Source organism: Pleurodeles waltl, chromosome 7, assembly GCF_031143425.1.
Source record: "Pleurodeles waltl isolate 20211129_DDA chromosome 7, aPleWal1.hap1.20221129, whole genome shotgun sequence".
Classification (NCBI taxonomy): Eukaryota; Metazoa; Chordata; class Amphibia; order Caudata; family Salamandridae; genus Pleurodeles; species Pleurodeles waltl.
This window is the reverse complement of record NC_090446.1, coordinates 364,018,925-364,032,095: the sequence shown is the minus strand read 5'-3', so window position 1 is coordinate 364,032,095 and position 13,171 is coordinate 364,018,925. Positions and strand designations below refer to the sequence as shown.

Genomic DNA, 13,171 nt, shown 5'->3' with positions numbered 1-13,171 from the left:
AAATGTAGGCATCCTTTAGGTCTAACACTGAGAGGAAACTGCCTTGGTGAACGAGTGGTATCACGTCCTCAAGTGTTAACGTGTGAAAATGCTCTGACAAGATTTAATAATGTAAAGGCCTAAGATCTAGAATAGGCCTTAACGACTGATCTTTTTTGGGAATCAGAAAGTACAGAGTACCCTCCTATACTATGATCGTGTGGAGAAACGGGGTCTACAGCTCCTTTGTGTAACAGAGCCTCAACGTCCTGTTTGAGCAGAGAAATGTGTTATGGAGAAAGTTTGTGAGTGCGAGGGGGAATGTTTGGAGGTGTGAAAATGAGCTCCAGACAGTTACCATGTTGGATAATACCCAACATCCATTGATCTGATGTTATGTTCTGCCAGGTAGGGAAGAATTGTTGTAGATGTCTCCTGACAGGTGTTGAGTAGTCGGTGGGTAGAAGGGAGTCACTGCTTTGTGGCCGTTGATGAGCCATGTGGGGAGGGTGCCTTGTCTCTTCCTCTACTGTTGTTTCCATTGTAGGATCCTCTGTTGAACCCTCCGAGGGAGGATGTGTATGCCTGACCTTTATGATAAGAGGACAAGGTGTCCATGGCTGTGGTTTTGGGGGCCAGTTTATATAACGGCCAGCGAAAGGACCCACGTGTAGCAGGGCTCTGCAAGGTACAAATTGATTTAGCCATCTCATTGTCCTTTTTCATTTTGTCAAGTACCTGGTCGACCTGTGGGCCAAAGAGGTGTTCTTTGACAATTTCTTGGCCCCTCTTCCAGTGCTTCTCTGGGATGTATAGGAGAAGCTCTTCAATCTTGTCCCAGTGGGCACAATCATATCTTGCTAGTAGGTCTTGGGTGTTTGCTGTACACCACAAGTTTGCAGCTTAGGCTGCAACTCGCTTTTCAGACGTGTCTATAAGCTTGCTCTCCTTGTCAGGTGGGGGAGCATCGCTAGCAGCTTGAGAGTTTGCTCTCTTTCTGGCATTAGAAACGACCAGCGAGTCAGGGGAAATCTGACCTCCAATAAAAATGGGGTCCGAGGGTGAAGCTTTGTATTAATGATGCGTGCCCTGGCCGGATCTTTAGAAATGTCCTCTGCATGCCTTATCATTCCCTTTAGCATGGGGAGGTATTTTGAGGCCTACCGGGAGGTGGAGAGGATTTCAAAGAGGAAATCATCCTCAATAGGCTCTTTATCTCTAAGGGCACTTGGTGGTAAGTAGCCGCCGTACCAATAAGCTTCTGAAAGGAGGTGGTATTATCTGGGGGAGATGGACTGGCAGGGTAGACATCTGGATCAGTGTCAGTGTGGGGATCCCCATCATAAAGTGAACAATGATTGGTCTCTTGTGAAAAAGGAGTGTCAACCCCTGCTCCCTGGTCACCCGTGAAAGAGTGAGGGTAACCCTGAAAGGGTAATGTCTAGTGGATCACCCAGTGAATGATGAGGCAAGGGTGAAGGTGGTGTGGGTAGCGGAGGAGAGGTAGGCAGAGGAGGGTGTATAGCAGAAGAGTCTTTATTCATCCTCTTTTGTTTGGCAGGAGACGCTGGAACATTAATAGCCTCCTGAAAAGAAAGATGTCTGTTTGAAGGTGTGGAAATCACAGCTTTGACCAGGACACGGCCAGTCTGTGGCTGAGTAAGAAGCTGTGTCTGCTTGGTGTTGAGATGCTGCTTCATTTTTTGGAGGCTCGGCTCTATGGAAGTGCTAGGCTCTGAAAATGGAGAAAATTTTCTTTTTTTGGCATTAAAGCGCTCTTATGTTTTGAGGTTGAAAAGGTTGTGCCGAGGTAGGTGCTGGAATCTTTGGCGCCGGGGTGGCCAGTGCCGACTGGGATCCCGAAGATGTCAGTGCCAAGGAGGAAGATGGGCTGCTTGGAACCTAGATAGAGTGTTTAGGCTTTATTTGTGGAGCAAAGCTTGATGGCTGGGCACCCGAATGAGTCTTTCACTGCCGACCATGGCCTGACAGAAGTGGTGGACCAGTGTCCTTTGCTTCGGTGGGAGGTAGTGTTTTTTTGGGCAGGACAGGGGAGCCAGTACTCACTGTATGTTGCGCCGGAGAAATATCTTGCATCTCAAGGAACAAGTCCACATCTAACTCAGAGTCTTTGACCGAAAAAGACTCATACTCAGCCGCCAAGGCACCTTGTCTCTCTGCTGCTGGCTCCGACTCGACGTGTTTTCCGAAGATTTCTAGTGTCTCTTCAATCTGCTGTTGCTGCATCTCACAATGACATTGTATTGACAGTCACACATGCCATCAAACATATAATTTCCTATGGAGCGGACACTTACCAAAGTGCTACTTTCAGTGGTATGTAGTACATTTCTGAAGGAGTTCGGATGAGTTCCACCACATCTGGAGCATACTGCTTCAGCTCCAGGAGGAGCTTCTGTTTTTTGAACTGTTAGAGACAGAAAACTAAAAAGTCAAATTAAAGAATAATCAAAATGAAATACATAAGACAAGTCTCCAAAAGGGCTTGAATCTTAAGTGTTTTCTCCAAAAGGGCTACATCAAAGGACATTAACTGGCCACCACTTATGCATTCCTAGGCTAGAGACACTGCTCACATCATTAGTTTAGAAACTGACTAATGAGTGAATTTCAATGCAGAAGTGTCTAGGGTAGAATGTCTAAATTAGATGCACATTAATGTAGCCCACAGCATACGACAATTTGTGAAGTGTGCCTATTTATATCATTTTGGTCAAAGCTACTTCATTGGGTAAGAGATGTAAGTGCACCTACCACAGCAGTGCTCTGCGATCCCTTTTTGTGGCAAACACCGAGCTGACAAGTAATTTGCAACCTACAAATTGATCTTTCCTGAATCAAACTGTAAGACACAAACTGGAACAACAATAAAGCAACAAATATTCTCTCAAAGATACAAACAACCACATATCACCCTTAGGCTCCAGCAAATTCAAATTGCAGAGGCCAGTAACTTACCATAATCAGGAGATATGGGTTACATATGAAGCACAATTGCCTGACTTGCACCTGACTCAGAAAGTGTGTGGAGAAGTTCACACTTAAACTTAGTTTAGATGGAGTTCAGAAACAAAATCCTTGGTATGTTAGGTTTAGGAACAGGGACAAGGTTGGGGACATTTCTATCACTAGAAAACATGCTTCCCTCAGATGTCTCCACAAAGCAGCAGATCCATTACACCTTCCAGTACGTCCACTCTGCTTTAATATAAGCATTTCTAACATCAACAGAAGCAAAACTATTCAGCCAAACAGAAACCTAAAACAGTCAATTTAAGCATCAACAGTGGTTCACAGTGGTATCATTTAGAAAAAAATGGAGCAATCTCTAAAGGCCTTATGACTGGTCCCAAATATGAACAAATCAGAAATACAGTCATGATAGCACAATACCACCCAACAACATAATTTAATCTTTACAGTTAAAATGCATTTCATAAATATAGCCAAGATGCTCAATGCTTGAGTAACCACATAGGGAAAAATATAGGAGAGGGACTGTTGTATTAAGTGATCAGGGTAAATAACTATATACATCAAAGTCCAGTCACGTATATTGGAATTCCGCCGGCAATTTCCTCTTAACCCCAATGCTGACATTTCAACCTCATCAGGAGGACAACAAGCATCAATATCTAGGAAACCACAGAGAATCAAACAAAAGGAAATGTGAAAAATTGTATGAATATGAAATTTCATTAAAAAAAAAAATATATTAAAAGGACCCATGACACAGGCAAGAGGCCTGAAGGTATAGACGACTGGCAGGTTAAGAGATGGGAAGTGTGCCATCACACTGGTTGCTAAAAGAGGAACAAGCAAATAATTACAAGGGTGAGTGCAATTAAGTGCACAAAACGTAGAGCCACAAGTGAATGTACTCACATGCAAGTCCCCTAAATTACATATTCTAAATGTAAGGAGGTGATACAAAAGGTTTAATGCACTGATTGATTCAGAAGATTAATAATTCATGTGAACACAAATTACAGGGAGGGAGACTTACATACATATATTGTCAAAACCCTTTCAAAAGCAGAGAGATATCAAATGTATGGAAGAAATTCAAACTTGCAAGGACTGGATTCTGGAGTGGATGCTGTGGACCCGTTTCGGGAAATGGCGCTCGTCCTAGAGGTGTTGCATCACATATGTTTTTTTTAAAAATACACAATCCCAACTGACTGTAAAAATTAGGGATTTTGACTATGTTGATGCAATTGCGCATACAAAAATTGAGAACGAGTCCCTATGTTTCTGACTGGAATAGGTACATATGTGCAAGCAATGGAGATACCAAGAAAACTGGAAGGAAATAGTATTAACAAATTGGCGAGGTCATACAAACAGGGGTAAATCAGAGGCAGATTGGAAGGATGGGAGACACTGCAATGACCATTTGGGGCTTCAAAAACTTTAAACAACAGAAAAATACTGTTGAGATGGGAATATCCCATGCATGGTAAACAGGCATATATAACCCTGTCCTTAATCACTGAGTGCAAATGAATTTGGTATCCTGACTTTTATTGGTGCCCTGGCATCACACTAATCTATGATGTGTGCAGAGGCCTAGGCCTGTCTATGACAATGTGAAGTCCATGATCGATTCTATGACCTATAGGGGCACAACAAGCATGCCTTCATATGAGGGAAGGGACTACTGTTCCTCCCCAAGGTACATCATGTAAAGCTGTGGTTGGAGAGTACCATATTTTGTGAATCCGTAGCATGACCAGAACTTTTTCTCTGTGTAAATGAGAGTGCGGTCTACTGGCTCTTTTATCCTAAAGTTCCACTATTATGAGAGACCCAGAATTTGCACAAATATTGCTTGTGTATGTTGAGTATGTAACTGTTATGTGCAGTGCACTGTAGAACATGTCTGGACTTGAGACTCTAACTGATGAATGCATCTTGATATTGTTGCCACCTGGGTCAATTTGGGATGCCCCTGCTTTAGTAGCGCACAAGAATGAGGGTGAGGGTGAGGACAGCTTCTTCAAACAGTAGAAATGTCTTGCCTATATGCCTATGTCTAAAGCATCAAAATAAAGACACTGAAGCGCAGAGCAAGTAAATATGTTTCTCTCTAGTAATTCCATTAAGTCCTTGTTAGCAAACTTCTGATTAGTTCTTCCTAAGCTCTACCATTTGGAAGATTGTAGAGGTAATAAAGCAAGACAGCAATTTTGTTCAAGATATGTTTCTAGGCAGGGCCTGCCCTTTTAAGCTGTCTCCGATTACAGCTTCAGGAAGGCTGATTACAGCTAGATTCAGAATACTCACACTCTTTTGTGTCCATCCTGTGAATATTCATGCGTGGAGCCAGGCCCACTGCTATCTGCTGTTTGAAATCATTTTGCACAAAGGCCATGCCAGGGTAGCAGCCTCAAAATGACATTTGAAAGAGAACCAACCAAAACAGGTTCTGAAGCCTCAGATAGTGAATCTACATTCCCTGTCCGTATATAAAAGTAAATCAAAACTACACCACTTTGATTCAGTTTCAAGTTCTTCAGGACTACAGATTGGAGTGCTCTGCAGAGTACTCGAAGAACAACTATCTAAACAGGGCTGGTGTCTGATCAACAGTCTTTCAGAGGGGAGTGGGCATTATCTTAAGGCAACACTTTATCTTGGAGAAGCTGAGGGACTTCCTAAAGAGACTAGTAGCCTATGTGCCTGCTGAGAGAAAGAAGGAATGTACCTTGTGAAGCAGGAGGAGAGACTGTTCAAGAGGACAAACCCAGCTGGTTCACACAGTGAGGAGCCCTAGAAGTAGGGGATGACCTGCGAATGATCCAGGAATGACCAGAAAAGAGGTCCCATGTCCTCCATTTCAGAAGTGAACTCTACCAAGAAAATACCAGTGTGTCTGACTGCATAGCCTAACAGTTGGCAGTGGGGTTGAGAGCCTGGTGCTGTTGCTCCATCCGAGAAGATATCTGGGTTGTCACGAAAGTGAAGAATCCTTATCTGCTGAGAGACTGCAACAGCCTCAAAAGTCACCACTAAAAGGAGCTGGGCCCCGAAGCTGCAATTGCCACTACTTAGCGGCGGACTGCAACTACCCGAGAGGACTGCATTGTCAAAATCAGGTGATGCAGCACCAGCCACCATCCCAAGTCTATTCTATGAATTTTCTCCTGAGTGACACCACTATTCCCCACGAAAGAGGTGTCAAGCCATGAGGGCAGGTGTGTAACCTGAAACCACTGCATAGCAAGAACTGTGACAAAACACAGAAAAAAACTGCAGGTCCTACGATGCACCAGGGGTAGGAGAGACTAAGGTGTTCAGCACGTCTGCTGTGCCCACTTGAGTCTACTTGGGAAAGGAAATATAAAGACTCCTCACACCAGTGTGAATGTCTTAAGCTGCCCGCATTTGAGCCTAATCTTTGCATTAACTCATAGAGTGGTGGAGAATGGTAAGAGCGGGATCTCAACCATCGTGGGAGAAAGAATGATTACCTGAAGAGACAGGGGTGTACAGACTCATGGTTAGAATACAGCTTAACACAACCCTGTGTACTGTGCTCATCGAACTGTATAGTAATTATTAGTGCTGTCTACTTAATTTTTCCACAAAAGAGAAGCACTTAGCCAGAAAATGTGTTATTGTAGTTATTGATGTGCTGTCTAAATCTGAGCTGTTTTCCCAAGACAAGAAGATAGTCAACTAAGAAAGCATTATACTTGGTCCAGTTTGCAGAGCCATAGTAAGATGGACACCAGTGGCACCCAACCTCAACCATCACAGTTGAGGCCCAGTAGCCCCTATGTGTTTGGTTCGAGTAGGGTTTGACAGATACCATGCTGAAGTTGAAAGGAGGCCCCCGGCTAGGTATAAACTGGAAATATCCAGTCTCTAAAAACAAGACTGGTGGTAAATGACAATGGGAGATTGTCTCTGGAAAGTTGACACTACAAAGAAATGGAAGCTGCATGCTGTTGGCGTATGAGACAGGAGATAAGCTGAGTTGATGTCTCCCCAGTTTGGTATAAGACATTTGCTTGGCATTGGTCTGGTGCACTCTGGTTACTCCAGGTCAGAAGTCACAGTGGTGAATGATGGCTCATAATTCGGTGATGGCTACATCAAAAGAGGGTTGGTGATGCAGCTCTGCACCAAGCTATTACATAGCAAATGGGAGGGATGAGGATGTTGATACTTTAGTAACTAAAAGCTCAGGCAAACTTTTGATGCAGTAAGGCATGTATGCCCACACTCAATTCCAACCCCTTTCGTGTATATCAGTTCCCTGGATAAGTTCAAGACAAACTGAATCACACAAAGAGGCTTCACCCGGCCCTCCTCATCCTTCTATACTCGCTATTTAAAATGAACTGTGAGGAGAACTTGCTTGTTTTCTTATTAGGTTTTATATAATCCTTTACACCCAATTTAACCTCAGTAAAATGGTACAATGTTATGGTGTGTTAGCTTACTATTAACATCACTCAGTTGTACCTTAATACTACTGCTTCATACCCGATGATAGGTGCCAAGGTATTTGTACAGCAATTTAAGTAGCACTTGCATCTAGCGCACTAGTGCTAAGCCATAATTTGCTGATGTGTCATGCATGCATGCTCAACAAGCATTCCCAAGCACAGTATGTTGTAATGAGCCACATATCTGCACTGAGCAGCACTGCAAAGACTTCCCAGGGAGAGAAGCATTGTTTATCAGTCAGAAGCTTGATGCACTTCAGTTAGCACGATCTAGTTTCTGTGGTAGCTATGCATGACTTCACCCAATGTAATTCTATTACACATTTCAATCACAAATGAAGAGTACAACATACATGTGTTTAAAAACAAAATTCTATATACGATGCAAAAAACGTGTAGATATTTGTACAGTTATTATATCATTTACAAGTTACAACTGAGGCTAGAGATTAATGTTTTGCTGGCAAGTGGCCCTTGAAGCCTGCACTAGCAAACGTGCTTGTGCAACAAAATCCTGCAAATATGTTTTTATTACGGATTAATGCACTGCACAAATAGTGCTACTGTCTGAAATGGAATCAGACGAGAGAAACAAATAAGAAGGGGTAGAAAAATAAAAAGAGAGGGAAAGGAGAATAGCATTAATGGAGAATGGGGAAAGGGTCATGAGCTGAGGAGGGGAGTGAACATCTGGCCAAGCAATTGATGGGTTTAGGAGGGGGGCAAGCAGGAACTAGGGGAGGGAAAATGAGATGTCAGAGTAGATGAGACACAAAATCAGGGAGATGGGAAGCGAATAGGAGTAAAGATGAGAGGAAGTAGAGATATGCAATTTGTTTTAAGGACTTACGGGGGGGGGGGTGAAGGGACCATAAACAAGAGGGAGTGAGATGGGAAGAAAGTTGAATAAAAAGGAAAAGAGATGGGCATACAGAAAAAACATCATCATCAAAATAACTTTATTTAGTCTAAGTTACACCACAGAAGTACATAGAAGCATCATTACATTCAGCACCCAATAAAAACAGAATACATCAGCATTTTAAAATAAAATCAATAACAAAACCGCATACAAATCAATACAATCAAATAAATTCATACCTAGACAGTACATATTTAACAAAACTGAATGAACATGTTGTGCAAATTGGCCAAAAATTTAAACTATCTAGGCAATTCAATAACTAGATCCCCTTTAAAAAGTGTCACAGAAGCAGAAGTTCATAATAAAGTGCAATACATTTACATCGTTCAGGCCCAACAAGGCACAGATCACAAGCGATTTCAGCAGTAAAGTGCACATTAAATTACAAATGAGAGCAGCCCAAGTCATGTGTCAAACATGTTCCCCAGCCTCCACAGCCCCAACAATGAGGCTAGGAGCAAACAACAACATATGTTGTATGAACAACCAGAAGTAACTGGAGATACACAAGAGCAGGCTTAACCTGGACAGAATTCAGAGATTTCAACAAAGGTGCTAAAATAGTCTTTCGAGGAGCATCATAAAAACCACAAAAAAACCTAAAATGTATAAGATACTGAGCAGATAAATTATCTTATGTACAGGGCCTCAATTGCACAAATCAGGTACTAGGTTTGGGAAAAACCAGCATTACGTGAAATTGATTAAACTGGAATCTGGTGAGACAAGACCATTGTGACTGTTAAACACATTAAACATATAGGGTTCAACAGCTGACCTTGTTAAGATCTGTGCATGTCCGTGCCCAGAGGGCTTCTCATGTTCAACACCCTGTCTCACTGTTTTCCTCCAGGACAGGAAATTATTCAGTGTCCAAAGAATGTTTGCCTTCAACATATTGTGTGGCGAATCAAACAGAGCTGCTCTGCCTAGCTTAACAAAGGGGTACCCTATATATGCCAGTCATTTAATTGGCCTCCATCCTTGAAGCTGCATACAATCCATGAGGATCTTCCTGTTAAAGTGATTCGCATGTCTCACCCAAATGGTGAGTCAGCTAATCAGGAGATGCATAGCAATAAAGTCTGACAATTAAGGCAGCCACAGGTCCTCATGAACCATGAAGACAGGAGTAGACGCTGGGACTGCCAAAAGACGTCTGCAGAACCCATTCTCCTTGGCCTGGTAGATCTTAATCAGTGCACCCAATGGCTTGCTATCAACTCTGGAGGATAAAATAAAAAACGCCCCTATCGAGGCAGATGGGAATAATCTTTTGGATCTTTTCAGTGAACAAAGGTCGAACATCAAAAAACACACATAAGTAAGTGTAAGTCTGAACTCTGGATAAGATCTTGACTTGGTCCCCCCCCCGGAGCCGAAAACCATCACCTGAGATTTACCCTAGTTGGCTGAGAGGTCAAGACTATTCATAAACTTGACAAAAACCATAAAGCAGGCCCAGGGTAGTGTTTGCCAGTAAAATGGGAGTCGTCCACGTATAACAATGCAGCGATCTGGCATGTGCCCATCCGTGGACAGTCAACCTGCTTATCTAGAAACCTGGCCCTACGTCAGGTGAACAAAAAGGGGGCCAATATGCATCTCTGTCTCAACACATTCTTTAAAGGAAAGGAGCTAGTACAGGACCCTTCCAGGTTATATCGAACAACTTCCGTCATACCCCTATACAGCTCACTGAGGAAACAGACAATGTCTATGTCCATTTCAATATCCAACACAATAGGCCACAACTTGGATCTGTTCATTCTGTGAAAGGCAGAGGACAGATCCATGAATGCAATTAACAGTGACCCTGGTTTCGCCACATGTATACGTATTAATTAACAAAAGAAGATTTAAGCATCGATCACATGTGCCTAGACCCAGGTGAAACCGGAAGTGTAAATCTGAATGGACCTGATCTCCGTTTTCACATATCCCTCTGCAAAATGACCCTGCCCATCACCTTGACTACCAACTCTATCAAAGAGATGGACCTGTAGCAGCTCAGGGGATCTCTAGAGCCCTTTTCTTTTTGTATATAGGGAAAATGATGGACTGAGACCAGGAGTCCCAGAGGCCTACATGTACCACCAAATTAAACATGTAGGTTAACATCAGGGCCCAAAGTTTAGATGACATCTTAAACAAATCGGCAGGAATCCCATAGGGACCAGGAGCTTTATGACCTGTCATATCTCTATGGCTAATATGACCTCATTAACATTAAATGTTAAGTTACATTAGTGGAGTGCAGCGAGCTCATGATGAACATCATTATCCCCACGGCACCTCAGCTCTATCTTCTTTGGGACTCATAAGTTATGAGCTGATTTAGACCCCGGCATCATGCGATTCATGGATTTAATTGCTTTTACCCATTTCTAGCAAACTATGTTGTATATAATTTATGAATACATTGTGTTTGATATCCAGATTGATATCAATCTGTTTGTCACTTGTTATTTTTTGCATGTAGTTAGATTAGCTGATATTGGTACTGCTATTTCACAAACCATTTCTCCTTGAGGAGATTCTTGTGTGTGCTGAATATATTCATTTAAGTCTCTCTCCTTGTAATTGTTTCCTTGAAAAACTGATCTGCCGAATCAATGCATTAGCTCTTTTTTATCCTTCTCCTTTTAGGATCTTTTTTATATGGAGTGGCTTAGTCTGTGTAACAACTTCATGTATTGGTTTACACCTTTTGCGCTTAATTGCACTCCTCCTTGTAAGTACATGCTTGCTCATATTTTAAGAACCAATGTGACTGGCTGGCACGCTTCCCGTAATCAATTTATGAATGTTCTACTGAATAAGTATCTGGCTTGTGTCCCCTCCCTTTTTTAAATTTTTTTGTTAAATTGAAAATCTTTACAAATATGACATAGATTCTTGTTTTATACTTGATTACTTCATAGGTCTTAGTGTTTGGACTTTTATTTGTTTATGGTCCTGACGATGATGAAGATATTAGCCAAGAAAGGGTCAATACACTGATACTGTAGTTTACTAGATAATATCTTGCTGAAAATAAGTTGGCAATTGGACTTCGAATTATACTTTCCTAACACCAAATCAACTAATTCAAAAGACCCTCTCAATTTTTGTACATTCAAATTTTTGTCTTAATATGTTTGCCCATGTGATCACTTTAGCCCTCTGCATCTCAACTGCCTTATTCAGGTGCAGTTGATCTGCAGAGATTAAACTATGTTGTTGGGTGGCACTGTCATATTGTATCTTTGACTCTAATTTATTCAACTTTAGGACCAATCATAAGTCCTTTACACACTGCTCCTTTTTGTTCTAAATGATACTGCCTACAGCTACTATTGATGTTTATATTCAATAAAAGCATAAACATACCAATCAAAAAAAGGATGTTTGAGGTTGACAGCTGAGAGATATTCCTAAACTGGTGAATAAATATATTGTTTGTAGTATTCACAATGCCCTGAAATTAAACACAGTAACTATTTTTCCTTATAAAATGCTGATGATTTAGGTCTACATGTTTATTCTTAAATGTTAATATTGTGCATTGCACAGAGCTAGGTTTTAACTTCCTCAGTTGAACACCATCAGAGGAGACTGAAGAATGGGAAAACACAGTCCTATTTAAAGCCTGTGCTAATTTCTGACAGTCCTTCTTAGGTAATAAAGGACACTATGTTGTGCACCTCAAAATTATTCACCCCATGTAAGACAAATCAAAGGACACATGTTGATTGGACCACAAGAAAACACAAGACCTGGCTGTATTATTGAAAACATAACTTACAGCAAATTAACTTACCGTCACCTTGTTGAAGTCCTGCACTGCTAGGTAGAGCGCTACAGCAGTCAGTGTATCTGTGATCTGAAGGAAGGAAATTAAACCTCATTAAAAGATTTTATTTAATTTATCATGCGTTTGTGCCTAAGTGCTGCAAATAGTGAAAACATGGTACAAACAAACACAGAAATATGCAAAAAAAGAGAAGGGGAGTTTTAGAGGAAGTGGAACAAAAATAAGAGAGGGCTGTGAAACAAAAAACAAGAATGTCAGAGTATTAAAGTGCTTAAACGCTGAAATGGAAAATAACTTGAGATATGAAGAGGCATGAGGTGAAGAGAACTGGACCACCAGAATACAAAAAGCAGAGTTAAGTGGGCAAGAGGTTATGTAAAGTTTTACAAAAGCAAAAAGACAGTGAGGGGGCAGATCATGGTCACATTTAAGCACCACAAAGAGAAAGTGGAACACAGGGCAGATCATCCAGGGAAGTAACAAGAAAAGGAAAGAAAAGAGTTTGAAAATAAGTGATTGGAAGGATAGAAGGTTCCAAGGGAATAGATAGGAAGGCTGAAGGGTGTAGAATAACAAGGTGGCGAGGTAAGAATGAAAGGTGTTACAGAAATTACAGTACTGAACTCAACATTCCTAAGAGTACCTTTCCTTATCAGCAGGTATCATTTTTCCAATAATCGACTTTTGTTTAAAAAAAGGTGCATTCTGAGAATGATGGTATGCACTGGATAACAAACATTCATAGAAAATTTAGAAATTCCTGGAAAAACGATGGTGTGGCGACAGGGAGTGAGAGATATATATATATATATATATCAAACCGTACCTCAAAGCATTCTAGGCAAGCCTGCTGGTTTAGTTCTATTGTATTATATGTTTGCACTCACCAAATATGGTTGATTGTAAATTTGATTGTAAACTAAGTCCTGCACCAAGGAGCTCCCCCTTAACAGTAAAGGGCAAATGCCCAAGAGCAAGAGTACATTATGG

The 13,171-nt window shown here is 41.5% G+C and overlaps 1 protein-coding gene across 3 annotated transcripts in view; it reads right to left on the bottom strand.

The window, feature by feature from the left end:
• PIGU (phosphatidylinositol glycan anchor biosynthesis class U) overlaps positions 1-13,171 on the bottom strand; it is a 205,455-nt gene that overhangs the window by 147,618 nt on the left and 44,666 nt on the right. For all 3 annotated transcript variants that reach the window (XM_069243809.1, XM_069243811.1, XM_069243810.1), the window contains 2 exons: positions 12,188-12,250; positions 2,298-2,407 (listed from right to left, as the gene is read on the bottom strand). In XM_069243809.1, the coding sequence (XP_069099910.1) occupies positions 2,298-2,407; positions 12,188-12,250 (173 nt within the window). The remainder of the gene's footprint in view (positions 1-2,297; positions 2,408-12,187; positions 12,251-13,171) is intronic.